Raw genomic sequence first — 19,002 nt, forward strand, 5'->3', positions numbered from 1 at the left:
TGGATTAAAAAATCCACCGGCCAAGCTTATTTTTTACCTGCCAAAATTCTGAACGATTTAACACAGATATATCCAAAGCACGTTATTCTGTATATTATGTGTGCTCCGGACAGAGAGGAGTGACAATTCAAACAACAATAAGAAAAACAACTTTTTGGTCATTTTAGATTTTTTATTATACCGTAACTTGGAAATGTTTTTAACGAACTATCTGATCTAGTCAGACTACTTGTTTTCTTTGTCTGGCCTCCTGCTTCTGACGCAGTCTTTGTGCCACAGCAGGGTTCAACGCTAAGGAATTTTTCTACTGGACCGATCGGGCCAGTGGTTCAGATTTTTACTGGCCCCACCAAAAAGAAAAAAAAAAGTTAATATTTATTTCTTAGCCACATACTTTAAATGTGTCAAAAGCCAAATATAACTATACATAAACTTTTTATTCAGCATAACTTTTCTTTAAATACAATTGATAATTTAAAGAATTAAAGAAGTATTTAAGATTTCCTTCAATTAAAATATATGCCAGCAGGTGGCGGCACGAAACTGAAATTGATCACTGAATCATATTCATTTGATTCGTTTGAATGCATGGTTCATTCAAGAATAAAGCAAGTGACTCTCTTTATGAATGGAAAATTGAATCATTTCACTAGATTCGTTTAAAAACACAGCAGTGTGACTTGTAGCCTCAATGTAAGTCACTTAATAATAACTTCTTGTTTATTTAACTGCTCTATTAAATCAATATCTCATTTACAAACTCCCATTAAAAAAAATATATTAAAAGCTGTCATCTTAGTTTCCGATATCACAAAGCTCTATTATAATCAACGACGCTCTCTGTACCGCAAGATCAATCTCTTATTTACACTCTCTCTACACTTTGTTTATAGAAGAATTCTTGAGATATATCTGTGAAACATTACAGTGCTGTGAACCCAGACACGTCGGCATTTGGCTTTCTGGTGAATCAAGCACTTACACAACAGGTAGCAGCGTGCGTATTTATCTCTGCCATGGTTGATCGCGCCTTCTTGTTATTCGCGCTAGTGACGGGAAAAACTACAGCGAGTGACGCGATGCGCATATTCCCTTGGCTTTCGGTGTGAGCGCACCATTAGACTGTTTTTGCGCACGGCAAATGAAATGTTATTGACAAGGCAGCACTGGCCCGATCGAGGGAGCATCACAGAGATCCGTGAGACTGATACTGATTAACATTACTGGTGAAAAGATTTACTCGCCATGTGGCGGATGGCGCTTTAAATTGAACTCGCCAGACAGAGAATTTGCTCGCATTTGGCGAGTGGCGAGTGTTAATTTCGGACCCTGCTTACACATATTACCTCTCTTAAAACCCCTGCTTTAAAAATGTCAAAACTCACCTGTTTTTCATAAATCACCGTCAAAAGTATCAAGTAAATCTGCACAAGGCAAGCATGTGAATGACAGGGGTGTAACTACAAATAGCAGCTCAGACCGTCTCTGTCTCTGAACACAACACAGCACAATCTCTGTATCTGTGGAGGAGATAGAGACGCCACTAGAACGCCATGAATCTCCTCCCTGTCAGAGCGTGAAATGCCGGTTTGCAGGCTTACTCTGAATCCAGAATGGAGATCACAGCCTTTTATTTAGTGAGCATGAATTAAAGGCCCTAAAGAACGCACGCTGACAAAAAAAAGGAGCGCTGCCAAATTTAGACAGACGATCCTGAGGGTTGATGCCTTCTGAAGAGGAAAAGAACGCTGCACATCCATCAAGCCAGAGACATTTGGGAACGATGAACTACTTTAAAATGAAGAAAGCTGGAGTAAAATGACACGCAAATCCATAAAGGGAATTTTGGGCTGTCTAATAGGACTGGGCTGTATATCGTATATACTGTGTGGTGGCAGAAATGTGTCGAACATTAAAGATTCTTCTATGTCGTTTATACCGCAGCGCCTTTAAAAAAAATCTGATTTCAAGTAGAAAAAATAGCCTACTTTCCAAAGTCTCACAGATTGTTCCAGTGTTGACAGCTTCATTCATTATAATAAAGACACAGTGTAACCATAGCTTTGCCAAGCAGAAACATAGTAATACCATGATACCATGTCCAAAAATATGCAAACGCCATATATACTGTTAAAGGTCACTTCAGATAGTAGCATAGTACTACCAGTTATTACCAATGTAGATGTCCAAAAAAGAATGGTTTTACCATGGTACCATGTCCAAAAAAAATATAAAAATGCCATTTATACCAAGATGCTTCAAATAATAGCATGGTACTACCAGTTATTACCATGGTAGATGTCCAAAAAAGAATGGTTTTACCATGGTACCATGTCCAAAAATATGCAAATGCTATATACCAAGATGCTTCAAATAATAGCATGGTACTACTAGTTATTACCATGGTAGATGTCCAAAAAAAACATGGTTTTATCATGGTACCATGTCCAAAAAATATGCAAATGGTATGTAAACCAAGACACTTTAAATAATAGCATAGTACTACCAGTAATTACCATGGTAGCATGTCCAAAAAATATGCAAATGGTATGTAAACCAAGATACTTTAAATAATAGCATAGTACTACCAGTAATTACCATGGTAGCATGTCCAAAAAATATGCAAACGCCCCCTATACCAAAATACTTCAAATAATAGCATGGTACTACCAGCTATTACCATGGTTGATGTCCAAAAAAGCATGGTTTTACCATGGTAGTGGTACCATGTCCAAAAATATGCAAATGCCATCTATACCAAGATACTTCAAATAATAGCATGGTACTACCAGTTATTAACATGGTAGATGTCCAGAAAAGCATGGTTTTACCATGGTACCATGTCTTAAAATATACAAATGACATATATACCAAGATACTTTGGATAATAGCATGGTTTTACCAGTTATTACCATTGTAGATGTCCAGAAAAGCATGGTTTTATCAAGGTACCAGGTCTAAAAATATACAAATGACATATATACCTAGATACTTTGGATAATAGCATGGTTTTACCAGTTATTACCATGGTAGATGTCCAGAAAAGCATAGTTTTACCATGGCACCATGTCTAAAAATATGCAAATCCCAATACATTTCAAATAATAGCATGGTTTTACCAGTTATTACCATGGTAGATGTCCAGAAAAGCATGGTTTTACCATGGCACCATGTCTAAAAATATGCAAATCCCAATATATTTCAAATAATAGCATGGTATAACCACTTAACTTATTACCATGGTAGTTGTCCAAAAAAGCATGGTTTTACCATGATACATGTAAAAAAAATGCAAATGCAATATGTACCAAGATACTTCAAATAATAGCAAATAATAGCATGGTATAACCACTTATTACCATGGTACCTTGACCAAAAAAATGTGCAAATGCCATATATACCAAAATACTTTTAATAATAGCATGGCATTACCAGGTATTATTACCATGCTAAATCTCAAAGAAAGCTTGGTTTTACCATGGTAGCATCTCCAAAAAATAGGCAAATGCCACCCAAGACACCACCAAGACACTTCAAATAATAGCATGGTACTACTGGTTAGTACCATATTAGATGTCCAAAAAAGCATGGTTTAACATGGCACCATTACCAAAAAATATGTCATATATACCAAGATACTTCAAAAAACTACTGTATTTTATTTTTTTTTACTGTCCACCGCTAACATCTAAGTGTCCCACCAGGAAAAACTTCACTGAAGCGTGTTGAAGCCCACTTACTCACATGCTTTTAACAGCCACAACCGCTCTCAGTATTTCAACACACAAGCACACTGTATGTGTGTTAACACGAATGTGTTGTAAACACTCACATAGCGTGCGTCTTCACGCATGTGCACTTAAAATCGATGGCCGCAAACTTCCCAGCGGGAAGAGCATCCGGATAGCTTTCTCTCCATCTATCCGTCTCTCTCCCGGAGGGTGTGGACCCTGCTGACCTCACTCTCTGAGACGATTCCTCTTCTAACAGCCTCTCATAGGTCTCCATCACCACACAAGTGCTGCAGGGCATGCAGAACAAATCACAGGCTCTTTCACATCGCTGACTTTGCATCTACATCTCATTCTGCACGAACGGCCTAAAAAACTCCCCTTATCAGAGTATATGCCTGACCCTGTGTGACAGTGTTTTGAAATATGCAGCTCATGCTGGATAACTGCATTAACTCATGTAGCTCTCTCTACTTGACTGTATGGAAATATAGAGCTCTCCATCATAGCATAGTGACACACATGCTATTGGCTGAGGACTAGCACTTCATTTGAAGCCTGTATCTATAACAACCTGAACAAAAATCAAAATGCCCTATCCTGAATAACTACAACGACAGTTATGATACATGATAAGGTTACATATTCATGTTTGTACTTTTAAAGGGCATACAATGCATTAAACATTGACTCTAAATATCAAGTGTTTTATTATGTCATGACATTTTATGATGCATAATAATTCCTAAAGGTGTAACGATAAATAAAAAAGTATTATAATAGTTGAAAATTATTTATATACAGATAAAAGGCATTTCAATACATAATATGAAGCAAAAAAAATAATAATAATAAGCAAGAAAATGCAAAATACAACATTTTAAAGGAACTGAAGTCCTGTAATGACATACATATTTTATATTTAATATTGCTATAACATAGTAAAACAAATAAATAAAAACAAAATAATATAACAAAAATTATATATATATATTTTATATATATATATATATAAATAAAACACAGTAAAAAAATAATAACAATAAAAAGTATATAAAAAAATTTATATATACAATTTTTGTAAAATGTTAAAATGTTAAAAAATGTTATTTTATAAATAATAAAATAAATAAATTAAATATATATTACTATATATAACAGTAAAAACTATATGATAAAACTCCAGAGGCAATTAAAAATAAAATAAAATAATAAAGTACAATAAATTAAATAAATATTTTATATAAAACTTATATTTATGAAACACACTTTAATATTATTTAATTAAATTAATATCAATTACTTATATATAAAACAAACACACATAACATTTCTTTAATTTTCTTCTTCATTTTATTTTGTTATATTTAACATTAAAGACCACCTTTTGTATATTTACTTTGATTCTATCTAAAATACTAACAGGTATGCAATCTCATTTACTGTATGACTGGAATAATATATATTCTCCAATTAGCAATCAGGACAGTAACCATCTAAAAAAAAATGCATTAAACATTCAAAAGCATTAAATGAAGTATTACCTTTTTTCTACCGATTTCACATTGCACCTTTCACACTGCAAATAACTATAACCAGCAAAAGATAAGGCAAGACTAATGCACATAAGAGTTGCATTTTCTGTGAAGGGATCTTTTTGTTCGTCTGTCAGTGAGACGTGAAGGTGTAATTAATCAAGACCACTCACACGTTCCCGAAAGAGAGATTCATACATATTATTTAGCCTAATCTCCATGTCTAAGACGGTAATGGTAATTAAAACATTGCGGGGTTGATGTGAATGCCTCTCGTCGTGCCAGCGAGCCCAGACTGAGTAGGAGGAGTAACCCGGGGAAGCGGGTGGGTTTCTGGCAGTGGTGCAAAAGAGCACATTTGTCTCTCACAGTCGCCAAGCGCCACTCCTCTAACACTTCAATGGACGGATTAAGTTTCTGCCTGTTTTTCTTTTGTCAGACTCATGATTCATTTAAAGAATCGATGAATAGAGGTTACCTTTGAAAGCCTTGAGCTTTCAGAGTAAGGCTGCGTGCTTTTAAGGCTTCCAGGGCTACTTGAGAACTTCTCTGTGAGAAAAATAACACATTAAGACGTCTACCTACTGTATTTCAGTGTGGATTAGGTAGAAAACGAGGCACGTATATTTGGACAAGAGCTGGCACCATTTTGAGTTTTGAAGAAAGAAGAAAAAAACCCTGTGGTAGTACCACAGTACAATGATGGCAAATGATTGCAAATACCATGGCATTTAAATGGTACTCTGTGGTACTTCTTCAAAGATAAAGAAACATGGTTTGACCATAATGCATGTCCAATAAATGCCAAGGTGCTTTAATATAGAGTAGTACTAATTGTTGGCCATTTTCATAGACTATGGTATATTTACATGATATTTAAATGTACTTGAAAATTTAACTTGGTATTACATGTCTAAAAATCAAAGAATTAACATTGCATATCATGACACTCCATGTGCATTGATAGACACTATAGTACTGAATAATGTTTAAATTTACATAAAATATACTTAAAAGAAATTACAGTATAGTATTGAATGATGGTATTATCATGATACATGTCCAAAAAACATGTAATGTCTGGGTGCTTTGATATAAAATAGTACTGAATAAAAGCCATATTCATACGAAATCCTAAGTTTACATGATACTTTAAAAAACGTTACTTAAAAAAACCACTAATATTACATTGTACATGTTCAAAGAAAATGTTATTGACATCATAACTTAACATTCAGCATGATGTTGAAAGATTGCCACATGCATATATCATGGTATGTCCAAAAAACAGGGCGATGGCAAGGTAATTTCATAAAGCATTTGCAACAGAACTTAATGATTACCATATTAACATTTGACCATATTTGACCAAAATAAGAGGGATCATACAAAATGCATGTTATTTATTTAGTACTGAGATATTTCACATAAAAGATGTTTACATATAAGTCGACAAGAGAAAATAGGTTCAAACACTCACTGATGCTTCAGAAGGAAACACAATGCATTAAGTGCTTTTCAAAAACTTTCAAAAATTCCAAAACTTTTTGAATTTGAAGATCAGGGCAAATTTAACTCATTTTGTCTTCTGGGGAACATGCAAATATCTTATGTGGCTTCTGAAGGGCAGTACTACATGAAAAAAAAAAATGATATTTTGGCAAAATAAGAAAAATGTAGACATCTTCATTCTGTTCAAAAGTTTTCACCCCTGACTCTTAATGCATGGTTTTTCCTTCTGAAGCATCAGTTAGCATTTGAACCTTCTGTAATAGTTGCATCTGAGTCCCTCAGTTGTCCTTTAGTGTGAAAAGATAGATCTCCAAATCATACAGTCATTCTTGGAAATGGTTGAAATACTCAAAAGTGTGGAAAAAAAACAAAACATTTGTTAGACTTGAAGGATTTTTCTGAAAAACAGCAGTCAGCCTGAGGACAATATGTAATTTTTTTTTATATGTAAAATATCTTATTTAGGTCAGTACTAAATAAAAAAAATAACATGCATTTTGTATGATCCCTCTTATTCTGGTAAAATAATTAACATTTTGCAGATTCTGCAAGGTAACTTGACTTCAACTGTATGTCCACAAAAGCAGTCTCATAATGGATGCCTGCAGGGTAATGCAGGTGTCTGGACTGGACTCTTGCCTGACAGTGTTTTCTGGCAGATTTGAACATGGATGAGGAGTGAAATCAGATCCGAACAGGAAAACCCCCGTCACCCTCCCACTTCGCTCACAGAGCAGGTGGAATCAGCCGGGCAAACAGACCTGGTGCGAGTGGAAAATCCAGTTTACCAACTCTACAGAAAGACTGTTTGTGGAGAAAACGTTCTCTCAAGATTAGAAAGTCAAAGGGTTTAAGTCTTTCTAATGCGAGAATTGCTCACCCTTTCCCTACTGGGCCGTGTGTGCTTCTGATTAGTTCTGAATGACTGGGTTTCTGCACGACAAGCTTTCTAAAGCTGTCATTAGTCATTTAATTAGTGCAAACGACAGGTCGAATGACAGATTTCACATTCATTTAATCATACATTCAGTTGTGCTCAGTTTACATACACCTTGCAGAATCTGCAAAATGTTATTATCTGAACAAAATAAGAAGGATCATACAAAATGCATGCTATTTTATTTAGTACTGACCTGAATTATTGATTTTAGAAGTCAACTATATAAGATTTATGTAAAACTTGTTGACACAATGCCAGGCTTAACAGCTTAGTTGTCTTCTTGTAAATACAGGCTTAGCTTTGTCATTTAATGTCCGTTGGGTTTTTTGCCTATTTTTTATCTAGAACATTATTACCCAATTACAAATCCCAAGCAATTATAATGATGATGCCTGTCTTAGCAAACTCCATTAATAAAAGCAGGTCAACAGTGAATGTGAAGCAAACCATTCAAACACAAAATATCCATCTCTAGCTGTTTATCGCTGATAGCTCAAGTCTCAAGTTAACAAGGTCTGACAAACTGCTGTGCACTAGATAGTCTGACCTGCCAGGGTTGTAGAGTCTTTACGTAACAGATTCTTCCCTCTAGCCCTGAACACTGTCAGATACTATCAGGACGCTTCCCATCAGCAGTGACCCACCATCAGTCTGTCTGCAGCTCCACACCCCTGCTGAAGATCCAGTGTTTTTGGCAGCAAATAAATCTTAGGGTTTAAAGAAGCAGCTTGAAATGTCAGAGACAAGTTGTGCTGTTAATGAGTCAGAGCTGATGATATATGAATGATATGACACTACATCATTACTGTCAGCTTAAGAGATTTGAGTTTATTTAAGATGATAAATTGGTCAAATTTACACAGAAGCCATATGCACTACCAGTCAAAAGTTTTTGAACAGTAAGATTTTTAATGTTCTTTAAAGAAGTCTCTTCTGCTCACCAAGCCTGCATTTATTTGATCCAAAGTCAAGCAAAAACAGTACAATTTTAAACTATATTTACTATTTAAAATAATTGTTTTCTATTTGAATATATTTTAAAATGTAATTTATTCATGTGATTTTAAAGCTGAATTTTTAGCTTCATTACTCCAGTCACATGATCCTTTAGAAATCATTTTACTATTCTGATCTGCTGCACAAACACATTTATTATTTTTATTATGTTGAAAACAGCTAAGTAGACTTTTTTCAGGTTTCTTTGATTAGAAAGTTCAGAAGAACAGCATTTATCTAAAATAGAAATCTTTTGTAACATTATAAATGTCTTTATCATCACTTTTGATCAATTTGAAGCATCCTTGCTTAAAGGGGCTATATGCAATTTTCTGAAATTTAAACTCGCGACTGACACCTGTGGTCAAAAAATGGAAATGCTCTTCATTTCTGCTCGCTCTCGCAGCGCATGCTCGTACGTACACACTTCACAAGTCACCCGCAGCAAAGAAGTCAACATTATGTTTACAGAGGTAAGAACAGTCAAATACATATATTGTTTGAGAAACTAAGTTTGTTTGCAATAATAGGCTAATTGCTGACTAGCGGTGGTGGCAGAGTGATCTGAAACGTTTAACATGAACGCGCTTGACGTCACATCCACAGACAGTGCACGAAAAATCCGACCCGGCAGAAAATAGGAAAAATAGGATACAAGTTTATAGGTGCACCCACTGTGAGCTGACAAGGTGTCAATATGCTCATCAGGAGATGTTTGAGTCATAAATGGTCAAATAAAAAGGCTATTGTTACATTTATTTCGGGGAAAAAGTTGCATATAGCCCCTTTAATAAAAGTATTAATTTCTATTTTTTTCCCCCCAAAAAATAAGCTTTTTATTTCAGATAAATGCTAATCTTTGCATCTCTGTATTCATCAAAGAATCCTGAAAAATTGTACTTAACTGTTTTAAATATTGATAATAATAATAATAATAATAAAATGTTTCTTGAACAACAAATCAGCATATTAGAATGATTTCTGAAGAACTGTGTGACTGGAGTAATGATGCTGAAAACGTAGCTTTGATCAAAGCAGTTATTTTAAATAGTAAAAATATTTTAAATTTGTACTGTTTTTGCTGCACTTTGGATCAAATAAATGCAAGCTTGGTGAGCAAAAGAGAAGTAAAAATTTACCTTTAAATTAAACCACAAACCTTTCTATATTGTTTAAAATCTCTAATTATTACAGTAAAGCAAAAATATGGAAAAATAAAATAATATTAACTATATAAACAACTATTATATATTTACTACATTTACTGGGAGAAAACGCATACTTGATTTTTACTCATTAAAAATTAGTTACACCACAGACAAACACTAAAATATTGTTCTGATATGATAATAAATGTAATCATTTTCAGAATTTTAAATAGGTTTTGCATATCACGTCTGAGAAATTAGGCATGCCAGTTTGAAGTTGGTAAGATTTTTTAAATGTTTCTGAAATAAGTATTTTATGTTCACCAAGGCTGCATTGTTTTGATTACAAATCTAGCAAAAACAGTAATATTGTGATATATATTTACAATTTAAAACAACTGTTTTATATGTTAATATATTTTAAAAATGCAATTTATTTCTGTGATGCAAAGCTGAATTTTCAGCATCATTACTCCATGCTCAACAAATTTTTTTTTATTATTATTCTTTGAATAGAAAGTTCAAAAGAAGAGAACTTATTTATTTTTTTACTGGTGAAAAGTACAACTTACAACACTTATACATTCAAAATGCTGTAAAACATTCCAGTACGTTTATTCTCACAGATATAAAGAGACACTGATTGAGTGCTTATAAATGAGGACACAAAACGAGAAGTGAATCGTCCATGTGAGTGACACGACAACACGCTGGCCGCTCTGAACGGCTGAATTAATTGTGGCGTGCAGGGGCACATGGAGAATAAAACACATCCTGTCTCTCCTAGAACAACAACAAAGATAAACTCCTTCTGCAGTCACCAATTGGCTCTGGGCGGCCCTTTACTTTCACACAGGCGTGAAAGACTCAAGGGCCTTGAATGGGGAAAATTGGCCAAACGGGGAGTTATTTCCTTCATCTGAGCTCTGGAAGAAAAACAGAAGAAAGAAAGGACAGCCCGCTCCCACACTCCTTCTGTCCTGTCATTCAAACCAGCCCTGAATTGAGATCACTTCTAGTCCTGACCGCGTCTTTCCAAGGTTTCACCCATCTAGGCGCTCTTTCCTTACATTTCTAACAGGCATACCATGGTAACACTGATGCCCATCTGAAGTGGAGGGCTTTTGACAACTCTTCATCCTCAGAGGTCAAAGGTCAGCGTGAGAGCCTGCCTCATGGGAACGCTAAAGCTTGTCCTTTTGAGGCTGTACAATTACGGTTTGTTACCATGGTGACGCCTCTACCCAGTTAAGGAAGACGGAGAGAATTGAAGAGGGTGAAAGAGATTGGAGTCCATCTCGAAAAGAGCAGTTCTGTAGAAACTACAGGGGGTATTACGGAAAAACAAAACACCATTACAATTTTAATCTGAATGCATACAAAAACGTACAGAATTAGAGGCCGTTCACAAAGGAAGGCATAGTACTGAATGCAAACGTGTTTTTCTGAGCTGAGCTATTTTTAATTTGACACTAAAACGCTAGTGAGGGGAGATGGTGAAAACTTGTCAGTGAGTTCTTTGTATTTTCTATGCATTATTTTTCATCAGCATACATGCCAGAATAAAAATAGCACCTTACTCCCTATCCATGATCCACGATTTTCTGCTTTCCTGTGGAAAATCTTCTAGAACAGCACATTAGCATACTATTAGTGCTGTTTCTGCAGTATACATGTTGTGTGACATAGTATGCAAATTTCTTGTAAGCCTGGATTAGACAGGTGACCTTTTACATTTGCCAAAATGTGCATTATTAAACACTGTGTGAAATCCCAAAATGCAATGTAATTTTAAATTAAACATGCAAAGTACGGAGGTCATGTGACAATGTAGAATAATGTTGTGCATATTATATATTATAGCATTTTTGTCTTGTTTTCCCAGTACAAATATCATTGAGTAAATAACTGTATTAAATGGCTAGTTTTTTTTAGGTTTTCTGTTAAAAAACCTAAAAGGTGTTTGTTAACCTAAAGGGTTAACTGATTTAATTTAATCACAAGCTTATTAACCTTCTCAAAAACTGGGTAAATCTCCTCAAACATAAACACAAGTCCTAGTACACCACAAAAATGTTGTATTATCCATTGTAACAAATGAAACCTGAAGTAATAAAAGCCTCTTTCTTCCATCAACCTTTGATCAAGACATAAAAAGTGCAAAGTACTGAGGTCAACTGATTATTTGGATATGACATAATATTATAGAATATTTTTGTCTTGTTTTCCAGCAGAAACATCTAAACGTTTTTAAATCAAAACCGTTTACTTAAAAAAAAAAAAAAATAAATAAAATAAAATGACAAGTTAACAAGTCTTGTTTTCTGGGGAAAAAATGATCAAAATTAAGTGAGTTTAAGCCTAAAACGAGACAAAAGTCTGCCACTGGGGTCAGGAAAATAAACTTAATTTCAAGGGGAAAAAAACTAAATTTTATGTGTTTTATTAGGCATACATAAACACTTTTTGCAGACAAATACACACTTTTCACATTTTTTTTATTTGATCCAAAGTACAGTAAATCACTCAAATATTTTTATTATTTAAAATAACTGCTTTCTATTCGAATATATATTTTAAAACGTAATTTATTCCTGTGATCAAAGCTAAATTTTCAGCACCATTACTCCAGTCTTCAGTGTCACGTGATTCTTCGGAAATCATTCTAATATGATGATTTTCTGATTATTTAATGATCAGAAAGATCCAAAGACCAGCATTTATCTGAAATAAAAAGCTTTTGTAACATTATATACTATACCATTCAAAAGCTTAGAGTCAGTATACATTTTTTTAAAGAAATTATAGAAATTAATACTTTTATTTTGCAAGGATGCTTTAAATTGATCAAAAGTGTTGATATGAAATGTCACAAAAGATTTCTATTTCAGATAAATGCTGTTCTTCTGAACTTTCCAATCATCAAAGAAACATGAAAAAAATTCTACTCAGCTGTTTTCAACATAATAATAAAGGTTTTTTGAGCAGCAAATAAGAATATTAGAATGATTTCTGAAGGATCATGATGATGTTAAAAATTCAGCTTTGAATAAATTACATTTTAAAATATTTAAATAAAAAACAGTTATTTTAAATAGTAAAAATATTTCACAATGTTACTGCTTTTGCTGTATTTTGGATCAAATAAATGCAGGCTTGGTGAGCAGAAGAGGCTTCTTTAAAAACATTAAAAATCTTACTGTTCAAAAACTTTTGACTGGTAGTGCACTATGCAAGAAAGTCATTTTTGCTGTGTATTAAAAAAAATAGTAGGTAGAGTAGTTTGTGGCTGTTTGGAATGGCACACTACCATAAAAATATTTTTCAGCAGTATATGTGTGTACTATGCAAATGACCGATGATGTGCCGCATACATTAATCAGTACGCCAGTATTCCATTTTGAACAGTCTCAGTCTTTGATTTTAACCAATGACTGGTGACCTCACACACAGGTCTGTCATTATCGCCTAGATTCTGCCCATCTACAGCATCACTGCTCGCATCACAATGAGGGCGTCTAGACCCCAAGACCAACCAGACAGTAAATTCCCCTGGAGATCTTTAATCAGCGCAGGGCGGGAAGGGTGAGTGCTTTTGGTTCAACATCAAGGAAGCCCACAGTCACATCATATTCTGGTTAATTTGTAATTACTCAGTGGTTGGTGGCTGTTGAAAACTTAAATGGTTGAACTAAGGGTTAACAGATTAAATCAATTCACAAGCCTATTAACCTTTTCACAAACTGGCTACATCTCATGAAACCTGTCTAGAACATGAACGAGCCGTATTTCACCCCAAAATCAAAATATGCTTTAAAATATTTTATGTTTATCTTTTTTTTTTTTCATGAGAGTAAAGCATTTATTTCCAAATTACCTGCACTGTAATGTAAAAAAAATAATTACTTTAAAATTTAACGTAATTATACATTATGGTAATATTTGTTAGAGTGCACATTTAACGCATTCATTAATTAAAAAAAAGGATGATTTTTATTACTGTATTAAGATTTTATTTAACAGCAATACAAATTTGGAAGGGAAATGCAATTGTCCCCATGCAAAAAAAGAAGAAAATCCTAATAATTTTATATAAAAAAAATAATATTATTTTTGCGTGAAATAGGCTACTATTTACACACACACAAAAAAAAAACATTATTGGGATATTAAACAAAACCTAAAGCTACTGTGAAAAGCTTATCTTTCCGATTGGATTTGACTCACGCGCACTGAATCCAGCTCAACGTAAGCACATAATACATGGCTAACCTATATTTATGGTTTTTATCAGGGTCAGAACTAATCGCCTGGCCTCATTCACAACAGAGTAAACTTTAGTCAACATACACACGGGATTTCCATATAATGAAAGGAAACATAAAGCCACTGTGCAACAGTCACACACTAGTTATGTATGATCTGCAAACCAATCGTTCATTAAAATGATTCATCTTAATAAATGCTGAATCACATAGCATTTGTAAAATCAACAGGCTGCATGAGATGAATCTGTATAGAAAACTGGGAACAATACTGATGCAGGTGTATGTCTTTAAATAATACTTTCAGTAATTTTAGGATAATAGCAACACCACATTAAACATTTACATGAAAAATGTTAAAAACATTTTACTAGCTCTATTTTAAATCAGCAAATGTAGTATTTACACTTTTTTTTTTATAATTACACTGTTAAAATAATTATTTCTTTATGTTGATTAAAATATAATTGTAAATAGTATTTGTTAAAATATTTAAATAGACATTTTATATAAACAATATTTTATATAAACAATATTTTGTTCCCTTTTTACAGTCAACGTCTTAAATTCTGTGAATGCTCTTTGTACTGTATGATGTGATTATTTTTTAAATTAATTTAATATATAATTAATTTATTTTGTAGTGATATAAAAAAATTACAATATTAAAAATATTAGGAACATTTTTAAACTGTATTTTTAAAATATTGAAAAAAAAATGGTAATACTTGACAAATAAATAATAAATGACATAATAATACATTTATTTAATTTAAAATAAAATGTATAATAATAAATATAATTTTATAAAATAAATGTATAATAAATATGACAATACATTTATAATAATACATAATAATAATAAATAAATAATAAATGACAAATAAAGTGAGGAAAAAATATTATACTGATGTTGTTTGATGGTGTAACTTTTTATTAATATCTTATGTGTTGTTAAAAATATTTTTAATACACATTTTAGATGTTTTATATTATTAGATTACATTTTTTTTATTTTTTCAGTCAAAGGAATATAACATTAATATTATTAAAAATATTGGGAACAATACTGATGTTATTAACAGTGTAATTCTGCGAAGGCTCATTAAATACACAAGTCAAAAAGTTTTTATTTTACTTTCTACCACTCAAAAGTTTTTGGACAGAAAAAGTCTCCTCAAGCTCCCCAAGCCTTTATTTATTTGATCCGAAATATGGCAAAAGCAGTAATATTGTGAAATATTTTTACTATTTAAAATAACTGCTTTCTATTTTAAATATATTTTAAAATATAATTGATTTCTGTGATCAAAGCTAAATTTTCAGCATCATTACTCCAGTCTTCAGTGTCACATGATCCTTCGGAAATCATTGTAATATGCTTATCATTATTATTATCCATATTTAAAACACTTGAGTAAGCTTTTTCAGGATTCTTTGATGAATAGAAAGATCCAAAGATCAGCATTTATCTGAAATAAAAAGCTTTCGTGACATTATACACTGTGAAAGTGATGATAAAGACATTTACAATGTTACAAAATATTACTATTCATCAAAAAAAAAATAATAATAATAATAAATGTTTTATTAGGAGCAAATCAGAATATTAGAAGTACCATGTGACTGGAGTAATGATGCTAAAAATGTAGCTTTGAAATCACAGGAATAAATTACATTTCAAAACATATTCACATAGCTAACAGTTATTTTAAATAATAAAAATATTTCAAAATTTTACAGTTTTTGCTGTACTTTAGATCAAATAAATGCAGGCTTGGTGAGCAGAGGAGACTTCATAAAAAACATTAAAAATCTTACTGTTCAAAAACTTTTGACAGGTAGTGTATATATAGTTGCAAACATTTTATTCCCTTTATTTGACATCATACAACAGAGCCGTGTATTGAATAACTGATTCATCAACCCAGCATTGCTACCTCATGACAAGCAGCACTGGGGCAAATGCGGAGGGGGGTAAGGGTTGTTTTTACGGTCTCTGGCTTTGGTTCACCAGCAGGGCATCTCGGGGTGATGTAATACATATCCACAGGGGATACTGTACACCCCTGACAGATGAACCACCATGAGCCTCAGGGCCGTCTGGGTCACGTGACCCCCGAGACCTACAGCAGGCGGCTGACACCGGCTGCTCTGTTGTGATTTCAGAACACAGATGGACGCTTATGCTCTTCATTGTGTTTAATTGACTGAAACAATGGGAGAAAGCGCATTACTCCACGCTTCAAATCAATCCATTACGGGTCTCTGCAGATCATAACCGGGAAAAACATAAGATGGCACCAATAGTTCCTTTAACACATGGAATAAAGCAGCATTCAACAACATGCCATTCCTGAGACGCCACAGAGGCGTTTGACAAGATTTATGGAGCTGTTTGACATTCCCTCTAGATATTTCTACAACAGGCTATTACACAAGCAAATAATGTAAAGCAAATTAGTTTTACACTTCTGGTCTGATATCTATATCATCAATATCTGAATGAGTACAATTATTTAGCAGGAAGAAATGTTTGAGTATTTATAAAAAAAATGTATATGTTATGTTTTTTTTAATTTACTTTCCTGTTTATTATTATTTAGTTTTTTTCTTGTATTATAAATATACAAATAGAAATGTATTATATTTTATTTTTCAGTTCTGTCTAGGTCTGTAGCATGTTATTTTATGTATAAGTTAAAAGCAAAACTAAAATATAAAAAATAAAAGATTTACATTTGATTTTAAAATAGTCTAAGTATTTAGCAGGAAGAAATGGTTGAATATTTATACATTTCATATTTTTTTTAAATTATTATTAATATTATTATTTTTCTTTTTTTACCAGGAAGATATGTTTGAGTATTTATAATTGTTTTAAATTTAGTTTTTTTTTATTATTATTATTTTATTATTTACTTTCCTGTTTATTATTATTTTGATTTCTTTCTTAAATGTATTATTTTATTTTTAATTTCTGTCTAGTTCTGTAGTGTGTTATTTTTTTATATGTATATGTTAAAAAGCAAAAATAAAATACAAAAAATATATATATTTTATATTAAAAGAGTCTAATTATTTAGCAGGAAGAAATTGTTGAGTATTTATAATAAAAAAAATTTGGTCTGTACTGTATATATATATATATATATATATATATTTTTTTTTTTTTTTTTTTTTTAGCAGGAAGATATGTTTGAGTATTTATAATTGTTTTATATTTTGTGTTTTTTTTTTCTTCCCTGTTTATTATTATTTTGCTTTCTTTCTTAAATGTATTACATTTTATTTTTTATTTCTGTCTAGTTCTGTGGTGTTTTATTTTGTCCTGTATTTTGTGATGTATACGTTAAAAGCAAACATAAAATATTTAAAAAAGATTGATATTTTATATTAAAATAGTCTAATTATTTAGCAGGAAGAAATGGTTGAGCATTTATAATGAAAAAAAAAATATAAATTTTTTATTTATTTAGCAGGAAGATATGTTTGAGTATTTATATATTTTAATAATATTTATTTACTTTCCTGTTGATTATTATTTTGATAGCTTTCTTAAATGTATTGCATTTTATTTTTTTATTTCTGTCTAGTTCTGTAGTGTTTTATTTTGTCTTGTATTTTGTGATGTATAAGTTAAAGCAAACATAAAATATAAAAAAAAGATTTATATTTTATATTAAAAGAGTCAAATTATTTAGCAGGAAGAAATGGTTGAGTTTTTATATTTTTAAAATATATATATATATATATTTTTTTTAATTTATTTAGCAGGAAGATATGTTTGAGTATTTAAATTTATATATATATATATATATATATATATATATATATATATATATATATATATATATATATTTAGTTTTTTTTTATTTACTTTCCTGTTTATTAATATTTTTATTTATTTCTTAAATGTATTTTTTTTTTTATCTAGTTCTGTCTTAATGTGTCCTGTATTGTGACATGTAAGTTAAAAGCAAAATAAAATATTTAAAAAAATATTTATTTTTAATGTTTATATATATATTTTCCCTTTTTTAATTCAAAATGTCTCTGAAATGTGATCATTAATATTCTATATAATTAATTTATTATTAAAAAATATATAGTACCTCACACACCTGATTTTGTAACAGGTTTGATTGAAAAGTGTTTAAAATAAATCAACATTTAACAAGTAATTTTCAAAAATTTTTGCGGTTTGAATAATTATTATAATTAGTCTTCTTTAGGTGCCGACAGACATGTCAGCACCTAAGTTTATTTTCTTGATAAATAACAGATCCATTACACACACACACACACACACACACACACACACACGCGCGCGCAAAAAACCTCAGGCAAGAATGATCTCATCGCATTTCATATGGATATGATTCATCAAAATGGCCGTGGCAGGCATTAAAACTACCAGAATGTCCTGAGCAAGCACAAACTGCATTACATAAATGGGGAGAAGAGAAATGGAGACTGCTTTTAGTATTAAATGTCATTACAGTCTGCTGTTCAAAAGAAAAATTTCATTGAAGAATTTGGTAAGTTATAATCTAAGAAAAAATCTGTTTAAAAAATAAACATAATTATATAAGAGAGCAAAATCACCCTGAGAATTTTATGGAAAAGCAATTGTTTTTCATTAACAAATCTGGTATAAGACAAAAATCTGATAAATATAAATTAAATGTATTCTAAATAAATAAATATACTGTATATAATTATTTATTTTTCACCAATAAATAAAAAATTAACTGCATATCCACACTGGATAAAAAGTAAGAAGCCATAATTTTTGTGGGGTTTACACACATTTTTTTTACATAAAAAAACATGTTAAATATACATTAAATGTATAATAAACAAATAACACTT

At 31.7% G+C, this 19,002-nt stretch overlaps 1 protein-coding gene across 1 annotated transcript in view; it reads right to left on the reverse strand.

Annotated features, from left to right (window-relative positions):
* The window catches only part of LOC141296274 (frizzled-3-like), a 36,246-nt gene that overhangs the window by 13,032 nt on the left and 4,212 nt on the right, over positions 1-19,002 (reverse strand). The window contains exons 3-6 of the mRNA XM_073827539.1: positions 16,171-16,281; positions 5,745-5,815; positions 3,833-4,021; positions 1,465-1,602 (exon numbers count right to left, since the gene is read on the reverse strand). Coding sequence (XP_073683640.1) covers positions 1,465-1,602; positions 3,833-4,021; positions 5,745-5,815; positions 16,171-16,281 — 509 coding nt within the window. The remainder of the gene's footprint in view (positions 1-1,464; positions 1,603-3,832; positions 4,022-5,744; positions 5,816-16,170; positions 16,282-19,002) is intronic.

Source organism: Garra rufa, chromosome 21 (assembly GCF_049309525.1).
Source record: "Garra rufa chromosome 21, GarRuf1.0, whole genome shotgun sequence".
NCBI lineage: Eukaryota > Metazoa > Chordata > Actinopteri > Cypriniformes > Cyprinidae > Garra > Garra rufa.